Source organism: Rattus rattus, chromosome 4 (assembly GCF_011064425.1).
Source record: "Rattus rattus isolate New Zealand chromosome 4, Rrattus_CSIRO_v1, whole genome shotgun sequence".
In the NCBI taxonomy this organism is placed as follows: Eukaryota; Metazoa; Chordata; class Mammalia; order Rodentia; family Muridae; genus Rattus; species Rattus rattus.
The window spans coordinates 95261462-95284596 of NC_046157.1; the positions used below are offsets into that span (position 1 = coordinate 95261462).

At 36.9% G+C, this 23135-nt stretch overlaps 1 protein-coding gene across 1 annotated transcript; it reads right to left on the reverse strand.

Moving 5' to 3' along the window:
* Nucleotides 1-6929: 6929 nt before the first annotated feature.
* Nucleotides 6930-11115, reverse strand: LOC116898091 (exocrine gland-secreted peptide 1-like). The gene is made up of 2 exons (XM_032899478.1): nucleotides 11047-11115; nucleotides 6930-7313 (listed from the first exon to the last, which is right to left on the reverse strand). Exons 1-2 carry the CDS (start codon nucleotides 11113-11115, stop codon nucleotides 6930-6932), a joined length of 453 nt encoding a protein of 150 aa, XP_032755369.1.
* Nucleotides 11116-23135: the final 12020 nt, after the last annotated feature.

The window sequence follows — 23135 nt, forward strand, 5'->3', positions numbered from 1 at the left end:
TTATCAGCAATGGAAGTGTCATGCTCAGTGACTCAGTTTCATCCAATCAAGGTATTGGATCAAGGGTATTGTGGATGTCCCCAACAACATAGTGGATTGCCAAGACAATGGGTAGGTCTCCAGAAATTGACTATAGACCCTGTTTTTGAAGAAAATATTCATGCAACTCATTGACCATGGAAAGGTCAAGCAGGATCAGATATGGCATCGAAAAGTATTCTGCAGGATTCCAGTAGATAATAGTAAACACCAACCCAACCACAAAACCTTAGATTTACTATCCGTACAGGCAGCAAATTATCCAGGAATATGGATGGTGCTAACACTGTGGTAATTACTAACTGATGTTTGATCTATTTAAAAGCTACTCTATGATATCCATACCTGAAATTGTTTGGGTGACCTAGCACCAGAGTATAGATAGCACTGAGACCTACAGTAAATCCTCATCCTAGCTGTACTAAATACAAAATAAACAAACAAAGAACTTAACACTAAATGATTCCTAATAACAATCTGCTATAGTGACAGCTTTGTGTCTTATTCTCGCATCATCAGAGAGGATTCCTCCTGTATCAAATGAGAATAAATATAGAGACCCACAGCTAGATATTATGCAGGCCTATACCTGTCTGTACTAAGTCCTCTGTACTTTTACAACATTTCTCAATATGCAAATGATTATGCCTCTCATTGTTGTGCCTTCCCTTATGGCTTGATTATTGTGTTGGATTTGATTGTCCAACTTCAATATGATGGCTTTATTTTATTGTGTTAAAAATTAAGATATTCAGAAATATGTTGGTATATTTTACCTATATTTTAACCCATTTTTAAATTTTGTCTTATTTTCTGAGATTACCAATGTTCCGTTATTTCTATTTCCTTTATTTTAATTATAATTTCCTTACATATTTGCTTTGACAATTTCATGTGTGTGTATGATGCCTTCTATGTAGTCTCAAACTTCCCACCACCATCACTTTCCTTTTATCCCTGTCTCTATCCTTCCATCCTTCCACTTTTCCTAACACTCCCTTTCTGACATTTATGTTCTTACGTTTGTTCTTATGTGAGAAGCTAAAATAAGTAAGATAGCAGTAGTATAACAAGTAACACAAACTGACACAAAACATATAAAAATCAAGTTCAGGGGTTTCATTACAAATTGTTTAATATTAAAAGGATTAAATAAATAAGTTATGATAAAACAGTGATGGCTTTGTGTCAGATTTGATAGCATTCACCTTTAATCCTTGCACTCCAGAGACTGAAAATGGAGAATCAGCTCGAGCTCCGTAAAATATTCCATCTAAAACAAAACAGAGTCAGTAACCTGGGTCATCATTTTACAAACATAATATTTGTTCAATAAAATGACCTCATATCATTAAACAATACCAAACAAACTAGACTGCATTACTCATTTAGGAAAGGTCTTTGTGGATATATTAATATCAACTGATATTACGTGTAGATTGATACATAACATCTTATGTAATTGTCATATTAACATGGTTATTTTATTTAATTATATATCAAATGTTATCCCCCTTCCCAGTTTCCTGTCCACAAACCCCCTATCTCTCCACCTGCCTCTGTGCCCTAGCATTCCCCTATTCTGGATCATTGAGCCTTCACAGGACCAAAGGGCTCCCCTCCCAGTGACACCAGATAAGACAATCCTATGCTACAAATCCATCTGGGGCCATGGGTCTGCCTATGTGTACTATTTGGTTGGTGGTTTAGTCCCTGGGAGTTTGGGGGGTACGGTTGGTTGGTAATCTTGTTCTTCCTATGGGGTTGCAAACCCTTCAACTCCTACAGTTCTTGCCCTAACTTCTCTATTGGGGTCCCTGCACTCAGTCTGATGTTTAGCTGTGTGCATCCGTATATGTATCGGTCAGGATCTAGCAGAGCCTTTTAGGGGACAGCTATACCAGGCTCCTGTCAGCAATAGTGTTTGCAAATGGGATGGATCCCTTGGTGGAGCAGTCTCTGAATGGCCTTTCCTGTACTCTCGTTGTCCCTACTTTTCCTTCTGACAGGAGGAATTCTGGAATGTTTTTGAGATGGTTGGGTGCTCCCATCCCTCAACTGGGGTTCATGCCTATCCACTGGATATGGTCTGTACATGTTTTATCTTCCCTTTATTGGTTAATTTGGTTAATCTTCTCCCTGTTGGACTCTGGGAATCTCTTGGGTCCCTGGCATCTGGTACTTTCAAGTGGCTACCCCTAGTTTCCCCTCCCCCACTGCTACCCACCTCCTTTCAAATTCTTGACCCTTTGTACTTCTCCCCATCTCCTCCCATACTGGCCCTCATTTTCCCCTCCCCCTCCAAGTAACAGGTCATATTTGAATATATTAAAAATATTTTTAACAGTTAAAGGAATTTAAAAATTGTATTTATCATGTAGCCACAGATAGCCGCATTGTTTTAGTTGATGAGTGGTTTCATTCTAGTACCTATTAACATAATTACTGTTTATTTTTAAGTATAATTGTTCAATTTGTCTACACTTGGAAGCAAACTTATCATTATACTATATAGGGATATATATCATAATTATTATTAGTGTAACATTAGAAAATGAAGATGGAGGAAACTTTGAAAATTCGTGTTCTGTCTTTCCATTACGTTTATGTTTGAGTATTTTTTTTATCATTATATAAACATATTCTAGATAATGTGGTGGCCTAGCTGGAAATCCTCAAACCAATATTAGCTCGTGTTAAAAACAGGGATGGAGGAACAAGGAAATATAGGACAAAGATTGAAAGGTGAATATTTAGAAGACAACCAAATGGAAGGACTCATTACTTTGATATGAGCGAGAAATATTTGGATTGGCATGTCCTCTCCTAGTAGCTCAAGAAGTCCAATGGTGTTGCCCTTTCTTCCCCATGAACTAGAAAATGTTCTCTAGGATTCTGAAAGGTCAAGTGTAGTCTCATCCTTATTTTCTTTGTTTCTGATAATGATTTACAAACTTCAGTCAACTTTCAGTTGTTTTTAGGACAGATTCTACCTAGTCCTTGCAATTTCTTGCTAATCTCAAGTGAAAATTCATAATGATTGAAAATGTTTGAAAATAACATTCCTTAGTGGTACATTAAAATGATTAGATATTTTCATTTGGTTTTTAATTTTTCATTCTTTCAAGTGTTGATGAAAACCATAATATTTAATGAGTCTGTCTGCCTGTATGTATGTGTGTGTGTAGGATGTGGTCTGATTTGGTTTGACTGCGTTTGTACATATATATATATATATATATATATATGTGTGTGTGTGTGTGTGTGTGTGTGTGTGTGTGTGTATGTGTGTGTGTGCGTGTGTGTGTGTGTGTGTGTGTGTGTGTGTGTGTGCATGTTTCTGTATTTGGGTACAATGCACATGTTCCCTTAACACATGTATAGAAATCAGAAGACAATCTTTGGATGTCTATCCTAGAATTTCCACCTGTTTACCTTTTTAAGAATTGGGATTAAATATATTTGATTATGAGTATTTTAGTTACTTATAAAATTTTGTAATGTAATCATTCCTATTTGCTTTTTCTCACCAGTAAATGGTCCTATTTCATCATCAGTATTCTTCACCAAATGCAAAAGTTGGTGTAATCAATGAGCCTATATTCACCTACTGTTGTGTAAAGTTCTTATCTTTTGTAATAGAATTCACTTCCAGTGTCACACAGTCTGGGTTTTGGTTTTTGATATCTGTGTTATTTGTTTCCCCTGGTCAAGTATTAGGAAACATGTTTTCATTGCCTTTAAAGTCCCATAAGTTTTCCCTTATATTCCATTTCCCCATTTCACTGCCTCAAATCTTTTCACATTTCCACAGGTTTTCTCAATGTTGAATATAATGTAGTATGTCACTTCTACAATCTGGAATCTTTTACTCAATCATTTTTATGTAGTACTCATTGTATTTTCTTAGCATGAGCACTATATTTGGTGTAGCATTGAATAACATTCAATTATTTAGAAAAACCACTGCTCATTGAACCATTTGCCATTTGAAAGATATCTGGACTGCTTCCACATTTTCTCAACTGTGAGCCAACATATTATAAATATCCAAAGAGAGGCCTTAGTGTCTTCAAAGAGAAGTCCTTACTGGATCATATGTTAAGACTACATTTTTAGGTTTTATTAGAGATTGTCAAAAGTATCCTCAAGTGGCTTTGTGTTTTGTAGTATCATCATAAATTAATCAACTCTCCCATTGCACTGTATTCTTCACAGCATTTAGCAGGACTGTATTTGGAGTTCATTCATTAAAACATGTATGCTTCATTTCAGTCTTTCAATTTTAAATTCCCTAAAACATTTTCTCCAAGTAATATTGTATGAGCCTTAGATGTGGGACTGGGCTCCATCACTATAAATTTTGGTTTCTTGTGTTTTTCTAGAGTAGATTCTGTGCAAAGAGAAGCTTTCTGAATGAAGGGTGTAGACTGCTCTTTTTAATAGGTATGAGAACTAATGTTTATAGATTGCTGTTATGAAATATGCTGTCCTGTCCTTGGATGCCTTTTTATAATGTTTATAATATATGTCTCTCTCTCTCCTCTCTCTCTCTTTCCCTGTCTACCCTCATGTGTGTGTGTGTGTGTGTGTGTGTGTGTGTGTGTGTGTGTGTGTGTGTGTGTGTGTGTGTGTGTGTGTGTGTGCATATTGCTATGTTTGAGTACAAATGTCTATGTGGCTTTTTGTGTCTTGTGTTTTCTCACCCAAATGTACAGGACAAGATGAGAGCAAACGTGGATATTTCATTCTATCAGGTAGAATTAATTCTTTAAAACCTTTAATACTTCCAGTTATATTTTTTTAATTATTTTAAAATGCTTTACATTTTAAATTAAAAAATGTTTAAACATGGCTATAACACATCCACTAAGAGGAAAGGGGCAAATACAAAGTCAGGTTTCTACTCAGGTTGCTATTCTCCATTTTATTTAGTCCAGGGTTCTTGTCCATGGATGGACTTGCCCATAGTCAAAGTGAGTATTCCTGCATGAATGTACTTAAATTCTTCCCACACAGGAATGCTCAGAGGTTTCACAGTGTCAAGTAGACAATTAACACTGATTATCCCAAGTTTATTACATCCATTAGCTCTGACATATTAAAATGTTTTTACTTCTTTGGAATGAAACCAACTGGATCATGCTGTATAATTTTTGAAATTTGTTTTTGAATTTGAATTACGAGTATGCTGTTCAGAAAAATTCTACTATTTCTCAACTGCACTGGACTGTTTCCTTTGTTGTTGCTCTAAAATAGTTTTGATAGCTTCCCACATGAGTGTCTACATCATTTATACCCCTTCAACTTCCCCAGTGTTCCCCTTCCAAATTCATAACTTCCTTTTTTCAATGAATATGCAATGTACTGAGTCCCTTTAGCATTGATTTAATGAACATATGTCCAGAGCTGGCCACATGAATGTGAATAACTTCAGCAGAATCTCTACATTAGAGGACACTGATTCTTCCTCAACAGGCACTGATCACCTTTTAGCTTTTCATCTAGGACATGATTGACAGCATTCCTAGGTCATGTCAGCAGTAGAAACTAACATGGGCTAGAAGAACACAACTGGTCTGAAGGTTCTGAAACATTGAGTCCAAAGAAAGATGTATTTATTTCCTACAATCTACCTTTGTACATTTGTTCTGCTGAGAATAAAATATGACAGATAGTCTTATATTAGCAATAAAAAATAAGCATAAAAACTAAGAACTCCACAATCACAGAAAATTCCAGTGGCATAGAATTTTACCAAAATAGCAGCAGCAGTAGCAGGAGCAGCAGCAACAACAACAATAACCACAACCACCACCACCACCACCACCACCACCACCACCACCACCACCACCCCCCCCCCCATCACCACCACCACCACAACAACAACAACAACAAAACCAATGGGCTTTAGTTTATACAACAGAGAATCTACACTGGAACAGATAATACTATCTTTCCATGTGAGAGAATTGATATATGTAGTTCATGCTCTGATAGAAAACAGAGATATTACAGAGTTTTAATACAAATGGTGCTAGAGATTAACCTGCTGTTATTTCTCTAGAAGATTTTGAGGCTAAATTGTATTTAAATAAAAGGCAAAAGACTGTTGAATTCTGAACAGAATGTGAGCTATGTTTTAGAATGGGAAGTATCTTCTATGTAATGTAATCTTACTGGTAAAATATGTATTGCTTCATATTTATTTGAAGAAAGCTAATATTAGCAGATTTTAAAAGTTTGATATTTATTTTCTGCCATAACATAATATGTGAATATCTAAGTTAAGAATTTAAAAATGCATATGAATTTAGAATATAAAGTAGACATTAAATCAGAGTTCACAGTCTTCTCCTGTGTATTGAAGCTTGGTAGATAACACTCAGCTCAGTCAAATAAAAAATCTCAATCAACTTAAAAATTCAAACCATCACGGTCAATTTTTGGCTATGAATGGGGTACAAGATACAGAGAATAACAAGTTCAAATAACAAGGCTTCACCATCAAAAGTCAACACTAGACTATGAATCCTGTATCTGGCTTGAGGACATTCCAGGATGAGAATATCAAGGAGAGGCAATCTCTGAGGAGACCCTCACACTCTCAAAGCTGACATTAAAGCGCTCTAATAGATATGAGTATATGGAGTGTTAGGGGGAGTATTAGTTTAAAAAGATGCTAATTCCTAACTGACTGCTCCTTCCATAGCTGGTTTAGAACCCTTTCTTTGCTGCCTCTGGCCATTTTCATTATCTAACTCTAGGGAGGAGAGAGTTTATTGTGTTTATTTACAGTCTCTGTGGCTAACAAAAGAAGTAATAGGACTTAAAAAAGAGAGACTTCTAGGAGACACAGCATATAGAATACCAGGAGTCCTTAGTTAAGTTTAATGGGAAACTAACACCTCTACCAATAACTTCAAGAATTCATCCAAACCGTAAATGACTTTGTGTCTAAAATTGTTTTCGTGGTCCCTAACTCTGGTCCCTTGAATCCTATTGGCTGAGTGGTTGAAGTATACAGGGTCCACTTGATGGCTCTGAGTACAACAGGTCCTCTGGGACATCATGTTTTGAGACAGGTTTAACTTGTGTTGATTAGCATTGGCCACATCTCCACATAATGTTTGCTCTTGATTGGAGGCACAGAATACCTTCTCCCGGCCTTGTATATTTCCTTCACCTTGACAGTCAGTCTTGTCCAAGGCAGCCTTGTCATTTGTCTTATGATTTGAAGATATGGTGGATTGTTTTTGAGTTTGTGGCAGTACCTGAATGAGAGAGAATTGTTTGTAACAAGTTTGCAATAAGAAACATGAGACCTATCCATTTGTATTTACACAAGATGCAGTAAGACAAGAAGAGGCTGGGAGCTCGCAATTTACACAGAGTACTTTCTTGTCATTGAAGTTAGAGTGGGTTAGGCTAATGCAAGAGTCAAGTACTCTACCACTACTACTTTTCACATTTGGAACAAGTTCTCCAGGGCTACTCAACACACCACTTTCAGTTATTAGCAGAAAAATATAATCTTATTTGGGGAGAATTCATTTATCTAGTAAAGTAAGTCTTATTTATTCAGTTTAGTGGTAGAAATTAACTGATGAGTTACTAGCACTGTTCCAAGTTGATGCTTAATCTTGTAGATATGTGTATGAGGAGATCAAGTTCAGGATAGGACAATGCTTGTGAATTGTCTGAACAAGATGTAAGGAAGGTTGACTTTGCACAGTAGTGCGGTGCTTTATGGGTAAGATCAATACTTTAAGCCCATGTAAACAATCACAGTATCATTATGTATTTTCTCTGATATTTCAAGATAAGTTATTGTTATTCCCTCCATCATGTCTAAAGATTGTTTGTTTTTTAATTTTTTTTTTTTTAGATCTCTACTGATAGACCTCACCATAGTATATGGAAATATGTCTCTGTCTCCTTTCTGATGTTTCTAGCAACAGAGACCATTTGTGTGTGCTTGAACAAATAGATCAAAGACACTTACTAATTTCTTGTAGAAATAATGCACATGCTAGACATTTGTAATACAGAAACACGATGATTTGTCTAAGCCAATATTGTCATACATATTCAAATCCCCGTATACAATCTGACTCAAATAAATATAAAGATAATTTATTTCAAAATTCCAAATATGATTTTCTGATAGAAATGATAGTAGGAATTTTCTACTCATTGAAAATTCTTCTGCTAATGTCTGTATGGGGAAGGGGAGGAGGATGGGGACCTTATGATCAGGAAACCAGGAAAGGAAATAGCATTTGAAATGTAAGTAAAGAAATATATCTACTAAAAAATTTTTTTTTCTGAAGAGATGTTTGTAAGGAGAATTAGTGGAACTTTTACTAGTAGGGCAGACATTTAAAAATATTGATAATGTATCAAAGATAGCATCTTAAGTGTTCCTTTTGAGGGCAGGCTGGAGCCAGCCTAGTTTCACCATAAAAAACAATCCTGTGGTGGAAACATAGGAAAGATAGAAAAACAGCAGTGTATGAGCTATGGAGAAAGGTGGAACTAGAGACATGTTGGTGTTAAGAGGACACAGAGAGAAGACTATGGTGCAGATGTTGTCATTGCCCGGTAGTAATGGCAGAATATTGTACAATAGCCTGGAGTACATGCTGACAGAGACTCAACCCCAGAACCTGCTTCCCAGCTAGAGGAAACCTCTGGTTCTGGGAAATGAGGAGAGGTTCACTTTCTAGATTGGAAAACCTCGAAGCATCACTGTGATTGCTCTTCCTGGTTATCAATTTAACTACATCTGGAAAGAACTGCAGTTCAGAGATAGAGGGCACACCTGTGAGCCAGATCATGAGAATGGGAGACAGAGATGTACGATCTGGATCTTGACAAGGACATCATAATGGCCATGAATATGGTAGGCCCAGGCAAGGTAGTACAAGCCTTTAGTCCCAAGAGATGAAGGCAAGCAAATCTCTGAGTTCAAGGTCAGCCTGGGATAAAGCAAGTTCCAAATCCAGGTGTGGTAGTACACACCTTTAATCTGGGCCACACCTTCTGCTCGAGGACTACAGAAGGATGTCTGAAGAAGGAAAATGCATTCTATATTGCCTGCTTACTACAAGTTCCTTGCTGGCATTATCTGTTGGAACCTGCTTCTAAAGGATTTCAGCGTATATACAGAAGACCAGCTATGACAACTAGCCACTACTAAAATTTTAGACTTTCCATTCACAGATACCCATTATTATGTTAGTTGTACTATGGACTCTTAGTCATTATAATAAATTCCATTAATATACAGAGACATTTCATAAGTTCTGGGACTCTAGAAAATCCTGATTAATACAGCAATGAGTCAATGTCAGAGTCATGCTCCATGGGTTTAGACCTTAAGGAAGCCTGAGATTCATGTGGATATATGCCATCTGTGCAGCTGCCTGCTGCCTCAGTGATTTCTTAGACTTGCTGCTTTGTGAGGCATGGTGATGTAGACTGTAATACCATTTGACGTTTAGGCTGGTGGTCTGGGCCCCTGATGGGTGCTGGGTCCTATGATTGAGTCAGTGGTCCTGATATGGCCATGGACCATGTTGATGTCTGCAGCCTGTGTTATCACCAAAGTCCATGTGGATGCCCATGATCAGGGCTGTTGCCTGAGGCTGTGTTACTGTATATGGGAGAGCTGGCCCACCATACAGCAGCCTACATCACTGAGGTATAGGCAAGGGAATAGAGGGCATAGATGACAGAGAGCTGGCTCCATTGCCCCCAGGCTACCTCATAAATGTTCTCAGCTGATGTCTTCTGGCTTTGATGGAGGCAGAGGAAGACTCATCCTTTCACTGAGGGTTGGCCTCTAAGAGTTTGGCCATGTTCCAGTGAATATATGGACTGTATACCATAGACTTTTGTTTCCTCTCTGGGAGGAAGAGGAGGGTAAGATCAAAGGAAAGGGGGCAAACATGGGAAGACTGGTAGGTGAACATGATGAGAGGGCATGACATGATTTTCTCAAACAATCAGTGAGAAATAAATGAATAAATAAACAAGTAGAAGCTAAAAGGATCATGGAAAAGAGTTCAATATGAGTGAACAGCATGTCATCACGTCTGATAAGAACCATGTGCATAAGAACTGGAAGAGCTTGAAGGGGCTCGAGACCCCATATGTACAACAATGCCAAGCAACCAGAGCTTCCAGGGACTAAGCCACTACCTAAAGACTATACATGAACTGACCCTGGACTCTGACCTCATAGGTAGCAATGAATATCCTAGTAAGAGCACCAGTGGAAGGGGAAGCCCTGGGTCCTGCTAAGACTGAACCCCCAGTGAACTAGATTGTTGAGGGGAGGCGGCAATGGGGGAGGTGGAGGAACACCCATAAGGAAGGGGGGGGGGATGTTGCCCGAAACCGGAAAGAATAACACTCGAAATGTATATAAGAAATACTCAAGTTAATAAAAAAAAAAAAAAAAGAACCATGTGCATGCTGCAGAGGAAGAAGGAGTTATTTATCTCTTGAGGTTTTAGCAAATTTTACATGCTATAGTGATTAGCAGTTAATTTTGGCTGTTTGTCCTTATATATTCAACTTTACTTGAGAAAAAGTCCTTCATTCACTGCTGGATTCTTCTGCTCCTGACTCACATTTCACAGTGATATAATTGCAAGTGAAGATAAGCTCAGTAGATGTCCTCACCAACCACTGCTTTACTCACTGACATGCCTCTCAAGCCCATAATGTGCATCTTTGATTCCCAGGAAATGTCATATATTCGCAGCACATCTCCCTCTTCAAGTGTCCAGTTCCTACATGCCATTAGTAGACATGATAGCTGCCAATGCTAGATAGTGAATCCTTGCTCTAATCTCCACAGCCCTGTTATGTGCTCCAAGGCCCAATTGAGAATACTGTAAAGCACTATACAGTCAGGATTTCTGTATTCTTATGTAAGGTATTATTTTCTTTAAAACTGTCATGTAGTTTTGAGATAAATATTCATGTAACACTCACCCTTCCTTCAATGCTCATCAATGGGAACAGCAGGGTTATGAGAAATAACATCACTGGTAAAGGAGCCATGGCTGAAATTAAGTAACAAAAAAGTCCTGTTTGAATTAAGCCATGTTTGAAATTCAGAGGTAACCAACTCATTGGTAGAGTATATGCTAAAGCAAGTCTTGTTGACAAATTCATTAACAAGAGAAAGGAAGAGTTGACATGTGAGGTTGCTGTAATTTCCTTGTGCCCACCTCCCTCTAATTGGTGGAATAATAAGCTAAGTCACCTGACTGATGTCCCTGCAAAGCATAGAGAATTCCTAGTTTCTTTCTGTACAGGTCTGCTCCCCTGCCTTCGGAAGAGAAATGTAGGAAAGAAAAGAGATTCAGCTTCCATTTTTTTTTTCTGTGTACTATTTTGCTACTTCCTGTTTATCGCTGATATCTGTCTGTACTGGATGTAAATCAGGGGGCCAGGGTTGTGATTGTACAGGTATAATTATTCAAAAACCTTAGAAGTGGCATTGTGTGAAGTGCAATTGTAAGATTTAGCAATATTTCCCCTTATGCTTGTATCTATTTTCACTTTTTCCCTTCAATAAGAAAATACGGTCATAATTACTGAATTGTGTATCTAGTCTACTTTAGTTCACTCAGCCCATCTTTTGTTAGAAGGAATGTTTCCTATTTTCATTAAGGTTTAAACACCCTCTGCTCTTTGCACACAATATCCCTTCTCAATTACTCACCGCATCCTACATCCTTTAGATGCTGCTAAAGACCACTTAATGATATTTTCTCCCTCCTTTTGGAACACATTTTATGCCGCGCCCACCTCGACCGGCAAGGAAGACACGACCAGCAAGATCTTCTTCAAGCAGTTTTACTCAGGAACCTTAATACAATCTTCTGACCCCGGGAAATCCCTGCACCACACTTAAATAGCTAGCACTAGCCAATCCCAGCAAGCCATGTGGGATAGGTTGTACTTTGTGGAAACGACCAGGCCAAGCAGGAACAGCCAAATAAGGACTTGTTTTTCTCAAGGACTTGTTTTTCTCAATGAGCAGATGGCAGGAACCGGACTTGTTTTTCTTAATGAAGGGAAGGCGGAATTCAGCGCCCTCCCCAGGGCCCGGGACCTCGCAGCCCTCTACAATTTTATATACTGTGTACACATTAGAAATTTTCTAAAAATAGTTACAAATATAAAATTTGCTTCAATTTTTTAACAATGACAAAGAACCATTATCAAAATTGATCTAGTATATTTTACACTTTTTATATCATTCCCTTCCCTTTCCTCTCTGCAAGTCCTCTCATGTTTTGTGTAATGCTCTCTTTCAAGTCTGTTATTTCATTGCAATTTATGACAAAATGTGAGTTAAAACACCCCCACAGAGGACTGTAATGTCTTATTTGTTGGTCTTTTCTCATAGTCACGAATCACTGCCCAAGATCTAGAAAACACCTAGGTCCACCTGGACCTTCATGCATTCACAGCCAATACCTTTCATAGTGACAGTCTTTATTCTTGTTATGGGGGCCCAGGAAAGTGGGAATTGTAAATAGTGTTTTTTACCTACATGACATCTATAGTCTAAAGTTTGGTTAAAATGTGGCCTGACTATTTTAATCATAGGCAGATGACGAAATGCATTTGATTTGCGTTTTCTAGTCATCAGACTCATGTTTTGCTCTATATAACTTTACCGGACCGGTTCATTTTCAAGTTTGCTTGGGCGTCTGACAATTCCCTTGTATATTTCAAGTACCAAGGCTCTGATGTGTCCCTGGCCACTGTAATCTTAGCACTGTAAATACTGTCATCTTATCATGAAACTTGCTCTCACAATCCACATAGTCTTGGCTTAAATATATATATGTATTTAACTTATTCACTTTACATCTGGCATACTGCCCACCTCCTGGCCACTTCTCCCATAGTCCTTTCCCTCGCTGCCTCCCCTTTTCCTTGCTGTGTAGGTGTGGGCTCCCCTGGGTATCCCTCTTACCCCATCATGGCATATCAAGTCTTTGTGAGGCTGGTCATTTCCTCTCCCACTAAGGTCAGCCAAGGCAGCCCAGCTAGTAGAACATATTCCAAGTACAGGTAACAGCTACCTTTCCCTGTAGACTTTACTTTTACCATACTTAGGACTTAGACTTTCTCAGGATAAATGATTACACGGTTTCCCAAGGATCTTCACATTCCATAAGTTCACAGCCAGTTCAAGACAATAGTTCATGTTTTAAAATGACAGAGTTACAGCAAAAATATTTACAGTCTTTTCATAATGACTAGTTCCTGTCTAAATATTCATTACATATCTTCCAGATTCTTCATAATACATTTAAAGCAATATTTTTTTTTTATGTCACAAGTCAGCATGGTTGTCTCAAGAGCCAAATTTCTGCTTTGTGTCTTGTAAGTTTGAAAGTTTTGTATAGATAAACTAGTCAACATTTTACATTTGTTATTGCATCTGCAATAAATTGTCCATTACCAGTCTATGACCTTTAGTTACCATATAGTGGTCTCACAGCTAACCTAGAAAGAATGTTATACCTGATCACAAGTTTGTTCTAATCCTACTTTCTTATCTCAGTGGTTTGGGCCCTCCAATATCCAAACATTAATGAAGTATAGGCAAAGTGATGGGGGTATTTTCTCACTTGATATTTACCTCTTTTCAGATATCTCTAAATTTTATGAAATTGACAAAAACAAAACTAAAAACAAAACAAAACACAAAATCCCCAATCAGTACAGAGAAGGATAAGAGAGGTTATATGTGAGTGAGAGTAACCAGAATGCACTATATACATTTGACAAATTGTTAAAGAACAAATTTAATAAAAGTTACAATAAAATAGAGTTGTATGAGTTTTTTTAGGCTACAGAATCATGATCATTGTATGATTAAATGGTCTCTAATATATTAGATTTTAAACAAGTTAGTCTATGGCCTTTATTTTTTAAAAAACATTTATTAGATATTTTAGTATTTACATTTCAAACGTTATCCTCTTTTTTCCTCTCCCCTTTCCCAGCCCCTTTCCCCTGCTTCTATGAAGGTGTTCCCCAACCCACCTCTTCCCACCTTCCCACCTTGACATTCCCTTACACTGGGGCGGCCAGCCTTGGCAGGACCAAAGGATTCTCTTTCCACTGATGCCCAACAAGGTCATCCTCTACTACATATATAGCTGGAGCCATGGGGCTGTCCATGTGTACTCTTGGGATGTTGGTTTAGTTTCTGGGTGCTCTGGTTGGTTTATATTGTTGTTCTTATGTGGTTGCAAACCCCTTTATCTCCTTCAATCCTTTTTCTACCTCCTCCATTGGTGCTCCTGGGTTCAGTCTGAGGGTTGCTGCAAGCACCCACATCTGTATCAATAAGGCTTTGGTAAAGCCTCTCAGGAGACATCCATATCAGGCTGTCAGCAAGCACTTCTCTCATCAGCAAGATTGACTGGTTTCGGCGTTTGCATATGGGATATATCCCCAGGTTTCAGGCCCTGCTCCTCTTTTTGTCCCTGTATTTCCTCCTGTGAGAATTTTGTTCCCTCCTTTAAGAAGGACTGACACATTCACTTCCTTCCACTTGAGCTTCATATGGTCTGTGAGTTGTATCTTGGGTAATTCGAGCTTTTTTTTTGGGGGGGGGATAATATCCAGTCATCAGCGAGTGCATACCATGCATGTTCTTTTGTGCTTTTGTGCCTGGATTACCTCACTCAGGATGATATTTTCTCCTTCCATCCACTTGCCTAAGACTTGTCTGAAGATAGCTACAATGCACTTACATGAGTAAAAATAATCTTTTCAAAAAATAACTAATTACATACATATTCATATCAGGTTGCTCCTGCTGCAGGCTGCCTTGCCTTTCTCTGAGCTTCTCAGAGTCTCCTGGTTTCATTGGATAGAGGCAGGGCTTGTAATGTTCTGAGGCCAGAAGTGGTTCTGCTTCATTAGCTATTGTTCCCAGCAGAGCTTTTTGAATGCAGAGTTTCCCTTGAGTTCTGCTTCATTCTCACCAGAATATTTAAGAGTGACATGGAATAGCACCCTTGAGTAATTTCCTAGCATTTGCTTGGTGGGTCAGGAATCCACTACTTAATTTTGCTGTATTTTTCTCCAGGAGATTTTTCTTTATCCACTTTAAAGCAAGATCTGTGGAGAGAATTCCCCTGTTGTCCACCATTTTGGTCTAGCACTTCTGGTCACAATTTGCATTTCCCATTGTATCTGTATTAAGCAATATGTGTGTTTTGTATCTAGTTTTTCTTATTCTGTTTCTTACTACAATGTACCCTTGCTTTGAAATGTCTCTCATGTTTTTCATTACTTGGATTTTTTGATTTCCTTTTTTCTTTTCTGATTTGTAATGATTTAATAGAGTATTGCTTGCCTCTATTTTACCACTATCTTTATCACAAATAAATCTTGACAAAAGAATTACTTATCTCTGATATTAGTAGTGAATCTGGACACTTCATGGACACATGATTCAAATCTGACAAGTCATTGTCATAATATAAACGGTCCGTGAGAAAATAAAAGAGAATAAAACAGCAATTCAGTTGAGGGAATTAGAGTTTTAGATAACTGTGATAAATAATTAAAAATATTTTGCCAATAATAAGTAAAATGTTGTCATTGAACTAAGAAAAATAATGACTAGTATTGTTTCATTTAAAAATATTATTATTATTTTAGAGTTTTCTAGGATTTAAAGGATATTTACCAGATATTACATCCAAATTCTAAATACTTCTCATTCATTATTAGCATAATTATGTTATCTCACTTTAACTCGTATGTTTGTTAATAAGGACTTGACATTAGAACTCAAAATATTTTCCATTTCATTTTTATTTCATCAGTTTTAGCAACTACCTTTTTCCTTCTGTAGTCTGATTCAAGATACCATGTTATATTTCATTGTCACATCTTAACTCTAGTTGCTTGGAATTGTTTCTCAGTTTCTTTATTTTTCACGAGTTAATGTTTTTTCTTTTTTCAGAACTCATGCAGTTAAGTAGCATTGAAAAGAAAATCCCACAATTTGAGGATAACTGATGGTTTTAGATCGTGATTAGAACCATATTACCTCAGGCTCTCAAGTACCTAGAATTGTATAATGAATAAATTTACAAAAGATTAATTAATGTAGGTTTCTTTACTATCTTTTATATGGGCTTCAAGTCATTTTTTTTAATTGTTAATGTATTGTCTATACTGACATACAATGAAGTGATGAGACCAATTCAAAGTGCCACAGTATAAACAAGCCAGAGCAAAAGCATTGGAAGAATAGATTAGAATTAAGTACTTGAAAACTTGGCAAAGTATAAGGGATATATAAACCAAATATTTCAAAGCATTACCTGTAACTTGACATACACATGTTATACATGTATAACTACACAAAATAATGGGGAAAACAGTTATTTTGGTGAGACATTGTACAGCAAATCAGTTCTCTCACAGTGGTCAGGGAACAAGGACAGAGGATAAGAACAGAGTTGCAATATTTATTTAATAGATACATCAATGGATTTTACTATTTTCTACTCATCTAAACTTCTTAAATACCTCACCTTCTTCAGATTATGGTTCATATGTGCATGCAGACTTTGCACATAGAGTGTTAATGTTTCAGCATTGACACCTTTCATCTTACCCTACTTAGCAAGATTGTTCTCACTTTTTCACTGTCCACATTGCTGTGGACTGGAACATAAGAAGAATAGTGTAAAACTCCAGTTCACTTTGATTACGTGAGCATCTCTCCTTTTATGTTATTCTGTTCGTGGCCAACCAAAGCTCATATTAAGTAATTTTCACCGAAAAAGAATAAGACTTTTTCCATATTCAAGAATCACCAGGATTTCAATAATTGCAGCATTATTCAAATGTCCAAGTCTCTTTTAAGGCAAAAGGAACACTCCACAGTTGTGAAACATTGATAAAATTGTAATCACTTTCTCTCATACCTAGGGACCATTTTTTTCACCAAAGAAACTTCTAGTGCTGAGGCTGGGTTTTAATCAGTTGAGTTGTATACTCAAGAATCCCATAGCAATACTGAAACGACTCTGTGTGTTACCAGGATAATGGGTAGCTCTCCAGAAACTAAGAGCAAGGCTATTTTTGAAAGACAACACCAACACAACTTATTGAACATAAAGAGGCAAGCTGATACCAATATGGACTCTCCACTATCATGTTATATTGTCTATGACATGAAAATGTACTCTGCAGGCTAATGAAAGCAAACAGTAAATACTAACCCAACCGCATAAACTTAGATCTACAATTTGTCCTGCTTGAAAATTCTGCTTGGAAATGATGGTTCCAATTTGGGTGGTGTAACTAACTGATGTCTAATGTGACTTACGACCCATGTGATCAGTTGGAATTCATATTTGACACTGATTGGGTGACTAAGAACCAAAGTCCAGGTATACAGAGACCTAGGATAAATCAAAGATATTGTAAAATGATTTTATTGGTAATTTTGTATGCTCATAGTTTCATGTCTTATCTAGTCATCATCAGAGAGACTTCCTCCTGTTGCAGAATGGGAACAAATAGAGCACCCTCAGCCAGATACTCCACATAGATAGAAACCTTGGAATGTATGGCTCAAAATGATATGTCTCCACCAAATTCCCCACTCAGTGCATAGTAATCTTTCAGCAGGAGAGGGAGAAAGAGTTTGGGAGACTGTTATGTGAATGGCATTGGCCCAGGGAGTATCAATATATGGAGGTGTGGTCTTATCAGAGTAGGTGTGGCTTTGTTGGAGGAAGTGTTGGAGAAAGTCATTGTGGCCATGGGCTTTAAGACACCTGTCCTATCTGCTCTCTTATCTACCTTTGGATTAAGATATAAAACTCTCAGCTCCTCCAGCCCCATATCTGCCTGAATCTTTCTGGACCTGTAAGCTTGCCTTAATTAAATGCTGTCCTTTATAAGAGTTGCCTTGGTCATGGTGTTTCTTCCCAGCAGGAAAACCCTAGCTAGGCCAGGAGAAAGGGGATGGAGTATCTGAGAACAAAGTCTTCTATTACAAAGGGCCAAGGCTCATACAAACTCACAGAGACTGAAGCAATATTCATAGTGCCTACATCTGTCTGCACTGAGACCTCTGCCTACATATATCCTATAGCTTAGTAAAGTATTTTTACAAGATTCCTGAATGTATGACATGATTCTTGTTCCTCTTTAGGGCCTCTTTTATTTTTTGGTTGGCTTGACTTTTCCAACATCAATATGATGGCTTTCATTTTAACTTTTTATATCATATTTTGTTAAAAATTAAGAAAATAAGAAATATTATGTGCTATATTTTACCTATATTTTCATCCATTTTATATTTTGCTTAATATTTGAAATTAGAACTCTTGGTCATTCCTATTTTTTAGTTTTATTTTTCTTACATATCTTTTTTGACAACTTCATACATGTATATGATACCTTCTACTTAGTCTTATACCTACTACCCTTGTTTTTTTTCCATTTAAGCCTTTATCTAGCTCCCACCTTCCCTACAACCAGCTTTCTTACATTCATGCTTTTATATTTTATCACACAGTGGCTTTAACTAGTGCATCTGTGAGACTGCTCATTTGGAACTATCATATCCTGTTGGGTTTATATATAGGTCATCTATTTAAGACAACAACTACTCCTCCCACAGAATATACCAGTAGGCAATACTTTAGCAAGGTGGCACAGAGGGTACTAGAACCCATCTTTGATACATGACTAATCAATCATCCACACGTTCTTATACAGGCTCACTGAAGGTAACTTCATGTGCTCTGAGTCACAATTGCAATGGCTGTGCATATACAGAAGACAGCATTTAAAGTTCTTCTCCTAATTTCTTGATTTTACATTCTTGCTCTTCCACAGTGCTCTCTGAACCTTGGAGAAGATGGTATAAAACTCTTATTTGGGGCTATGCAATCAGTAATCATTTATTATCAGCAATAAACAAATATAATTATATTCTGGTGTGTATTGCAAATGGAAGGTTCTGTGATGGGAAGAGCATATGCTCACACATTTGACTAATAAGAATGTGAGTATTTAGAAGGCATTTGGGATCATGTCATCTGACTTACATAGCAACAACATTTCCCTCCAAGGACTTAAGACCTCTTCAAGCATAAGTTTTTGACTGAATTTACAGTAAGACATGGATTATGTCCCAAGGTATGGGGCTCAAACCCCATCAGAGAGCAGTTAGCACACCCATAACAATCATATGATTAGTGCACAAGTGGGCGCATCTGGGCTGGCAGATTGGCAGTATGCAGTCTCCAGCTGGTGAAGACCAAAGAGGTAGCTCTCATATTTTCTAAAGGATTATCAACTTTAATCATGAGGCAGGTGAAACACAATTTCATATTGACAGCAATAGTTGTAGAATAATTTTTTTTATTAATTTTAGTGGTTGTCAGTTAACAATAGTCCCCGTTTAACAAGGGATGCTTGAAAATATATTTTCTCTAGCTAGATAACTTATTAAGAATAGAATAAAGATTCTATTCCCAAAATGTATTCTATAAGAAATATTTCTGGTTCTGAGCCTAGCCTTTAATGGCTAAGGCATAGTATATACCTTTATTCTTACCATTCAATAAGCTGAAATAGGAGTTCAAGGTCACCCTGAACTACATAAAAAGACTCCATCTAAAAGAAAACAAACAAAACAAAATGAGTAGCTTGAATTATGATATTTGTACGCCCCCCCCCACAGTTAAAGACATACCAAACAAACCAGAATTCAATACTTGTTTAAGAAAAAATATTTGTGAGCATGTTAATATTGTCTGATATGATTATGGGTAGACTTATGTATAATGGTTTGCATAGATATACTAATTTTTAACCAAATGTAATAATAGTATATATTTAAAGTATTTATTTTAAAAAGTTCAAGAAATAATGTAAATGTTGCAGAGAACATGTAGCCACAAGATGGCAACCTTACTTTCGCTATGTTTTGTCCTGATAGCAATTCATACAGCTTGTACTTCTCTTTGAGTGTGACTGCTTGCTTATTTATTTTCTACACATAAAACAAAACAATATATACATTTTTGGTGCACTATTATACAATGAAGATGTGTGAAAAATTAAATGCATGCTCTGTCTTTCCATTATCTTTACTTTTGAGTAGTTTTGTATCTTTGCAAAGAATATGCCAAATAATGTGGTAGTCCAGCTACAAATTCTCAAACTAATATGAGCTCATGTTAAAGCTACGGATGCAGGCACATGAACGTACATGAAAAGAGTAAAAGCTGCTCAGTGCAGAAATGACAGATTGGAAGGACTCATTACGTTGATATGAGCAGAAAATATTTGGATTGGCATGCACTCTCATAGGAGCGCAGGAAGTTCAGTGAGGTAGCCCATTCTTACACATGAACTGGAAAAATTTTTTCCAGGAAGCCAAATCCTCATGTGTAATCTCATCTTTATTCTCTCACTGATAATATTTCACCCACTTCAGCTATCTTTTCATGGTTTTTAGTAAAGGTTCTACCTAGTTCTGCAATTTCTTGTTAGTATCAAGGACTTTTACACTTGTTGGATTAATATTCCTATTCTGACAATTTAAGTCAAGTGTTTTTCAGGTATGAACCAAGATATTACAGATATCCATATAGAGGCTTTTGTGAGGAGATGATATTAAAATTCCTTGGTATATTCAAAGGGACGTGCTTACTGGATCATATGTTAAGACTACATTTCTAGGTTTTATTGGAGATTGCCAAAAGGTATCCCTAATGGTTATGTGTCTTTCAATACCATCATTAATCAATTAGGTTTAATGTTGAAATAATTTTTTCATGCATCGAATGGTGAAGTATTTGGAATTTGTACATGCAAATGTGGATGCAATTTCATTTCATTCTTTTGATTTTTAATTCCCTATAGCATTTTCTCTGTGTAATATTTTCTGAGAGTACAAAACTGCATTTTGGTTGGTTGTGGTTTTTGTAGTAGACTGTGTGCAAAGAGAAGCATTCTTGATGAAGGATGAAGATTATTCTTATATGTAGGTGTAAGCACTAATGTTTAAAGATTGCTGTTAGGGTTTATGTTGTCCTGTCTTTGAATGTCTTTGTATAATTGCACCTGTCACCCAGTAGGGACAAACTGTGGTTATAGATGCTAATGATGCTGAATCTACCTCTATGTGAGTTGTGGGCATTTAAAACAGGTCATCACAGTCACATAAACAAACACTTTTACCTACTGTGCTATTTATTTGCCTTAATTTCCACAGAGGTATGAAGGGCTATGTGTTCAAAATATTAGTCATTTATTAAAATGTGTTTTACATATTTTTTTCTTATAATGTACTGTGTATCCTCCCATCCTTTTCAAGTAGTCTCTTATATGAGAGGTTTTGTCTGGTGAAGACCTGTTGATCAAGTACGTTTTTCCTAGAAGGTACTTGTAGTGTGTATCAAATAATTAAGATCTTCCTGAGTTCCGCACATATCTTATCAAAGTCCTTTTACTACTGCTTTAGTATATACTTATGATTTGTTTTGAATTTATTTTTTGTGACGAATGTAACATCTAAGTCTAGATTTATGGATACTCACTTATTCAATATCATTTGTTGAGAAGACTCTACCCATTATAATAATGGCTTTTATTCTTTTACTTAGGTACCAGGTGTCATTATTGAGCTTTTCCCTGTGGGCTCTTTGCTTTGGTTTTATTAACTTTTTTTTTTTTTTTTTTTTTTTTTTAAAAAGTATAGACTAGCATGGCAATCTCCCTATCATGTGTTTTAGTTCTCCTTTCCCAGTGAGAGAAATAGAAGATATTGAAACTGGTTATTTCGTTTCATCAGATTACACTAATTCTTTGAAACCTGAAATATGCCCAGTTCTATTTTTAACCATGTGATGCTTTTATAGTTTATTCAGGAATTTAACACAATGTACCCTGATAGGACTCATTTTCCTTCCTTGCTGGTCCACATCCCCACTCTTTTGTCTCTTTTCTCCCTCCAATTAAAGAACTATGTAGCCAGTACATTAGTGCTGTCCTATCCATACATGTACTTTTTAGGGCATAGTCATACCTCTTCATGGTCAGCCACTTAAAGATAACTGAGATATTTTAAATTCCTTGCCAAAAGGGGCATCAATTGTGAAACCTACATTTTAGCATCTTTATAGCCATTCTTAAGGGCTCTCTTCAATGTTTTCCTAGACTGTTACTTTTCTTGCGGTGAGGGGAAGAGGTTGCTGAAGAAGCCTTTAATGTGTCTCATTCTGGAGTCATCGATACCACTTCAGCAGAAGTTTCCTTGCCATAGCAGCCTATGACAACATGAGTCATTGAATTGCATATGGTTTCCTGGTTCAATATTTTAAAAATTCTTTTAAAAAACATACCTTATTAAGTTAAAAAATTCAAAATACTGGATATAATACATCTACTGAGTGGAAATGGGTAAACAAATGCAGGCTTCTGTTCAGCTTTCTTTCACTTTATTCAGGCCAGTATACCATGCCCATGGAGCAGTTCTGCCCATTCATAATCAAAATGGATTTCCCACATCAACTAACATAGCTGATATAATCCTACAAGAGGCCCATCACCTGGATGAGCATAGAGTTTGTCAAGCTGAGAAGTAACATTAACTATCACAACTTTCTTACATACATTACCTCTGACATACTGAAACATCCTTGCTTTTTGAAATGAAAGCAACTGGATCATAGACACATGTTTAATTTTTAAAATGTGTTCTTGACTTTAATTTTCAGCATTTTAGATGGGCTTGTTCTGCTGTATTTGTCGAGTGCATTGGATTGAAGTTGTTTGTTTGCTGTTGCTTTAACCTATCTTTTTTGGAACTTCACACATAAGCACTGCATCTACATCATTCCTGCACCACCAACTTTCCTTGTGCCCACCCTCTTCCCCCAAACATTTCCTTTTCTTAATGCATATACAACTTATTGTGTCCACTTAGCATTGATGCTATGAACATGTGTCCAGGGCTGACCACTTGAAAGTCAACAATGTGTGCGGGTTCTCCA

Coding starts and splice junctions, on each gene's coding strand:
- LOC116898091 (XM_032899478.1), bottom strand. CDS start 11,115: ATGGCTCCTTTACCAGTGATGTTATTTCTCATAACCCTGCTGTTCCCA. Junction 7,314..11,046: donor TGATGAGCATTGAAGGAAGG/GTGAGTGTTACA, acceptor TCTCTCATTCAG/GTACTGCCACAAACTCAAAA.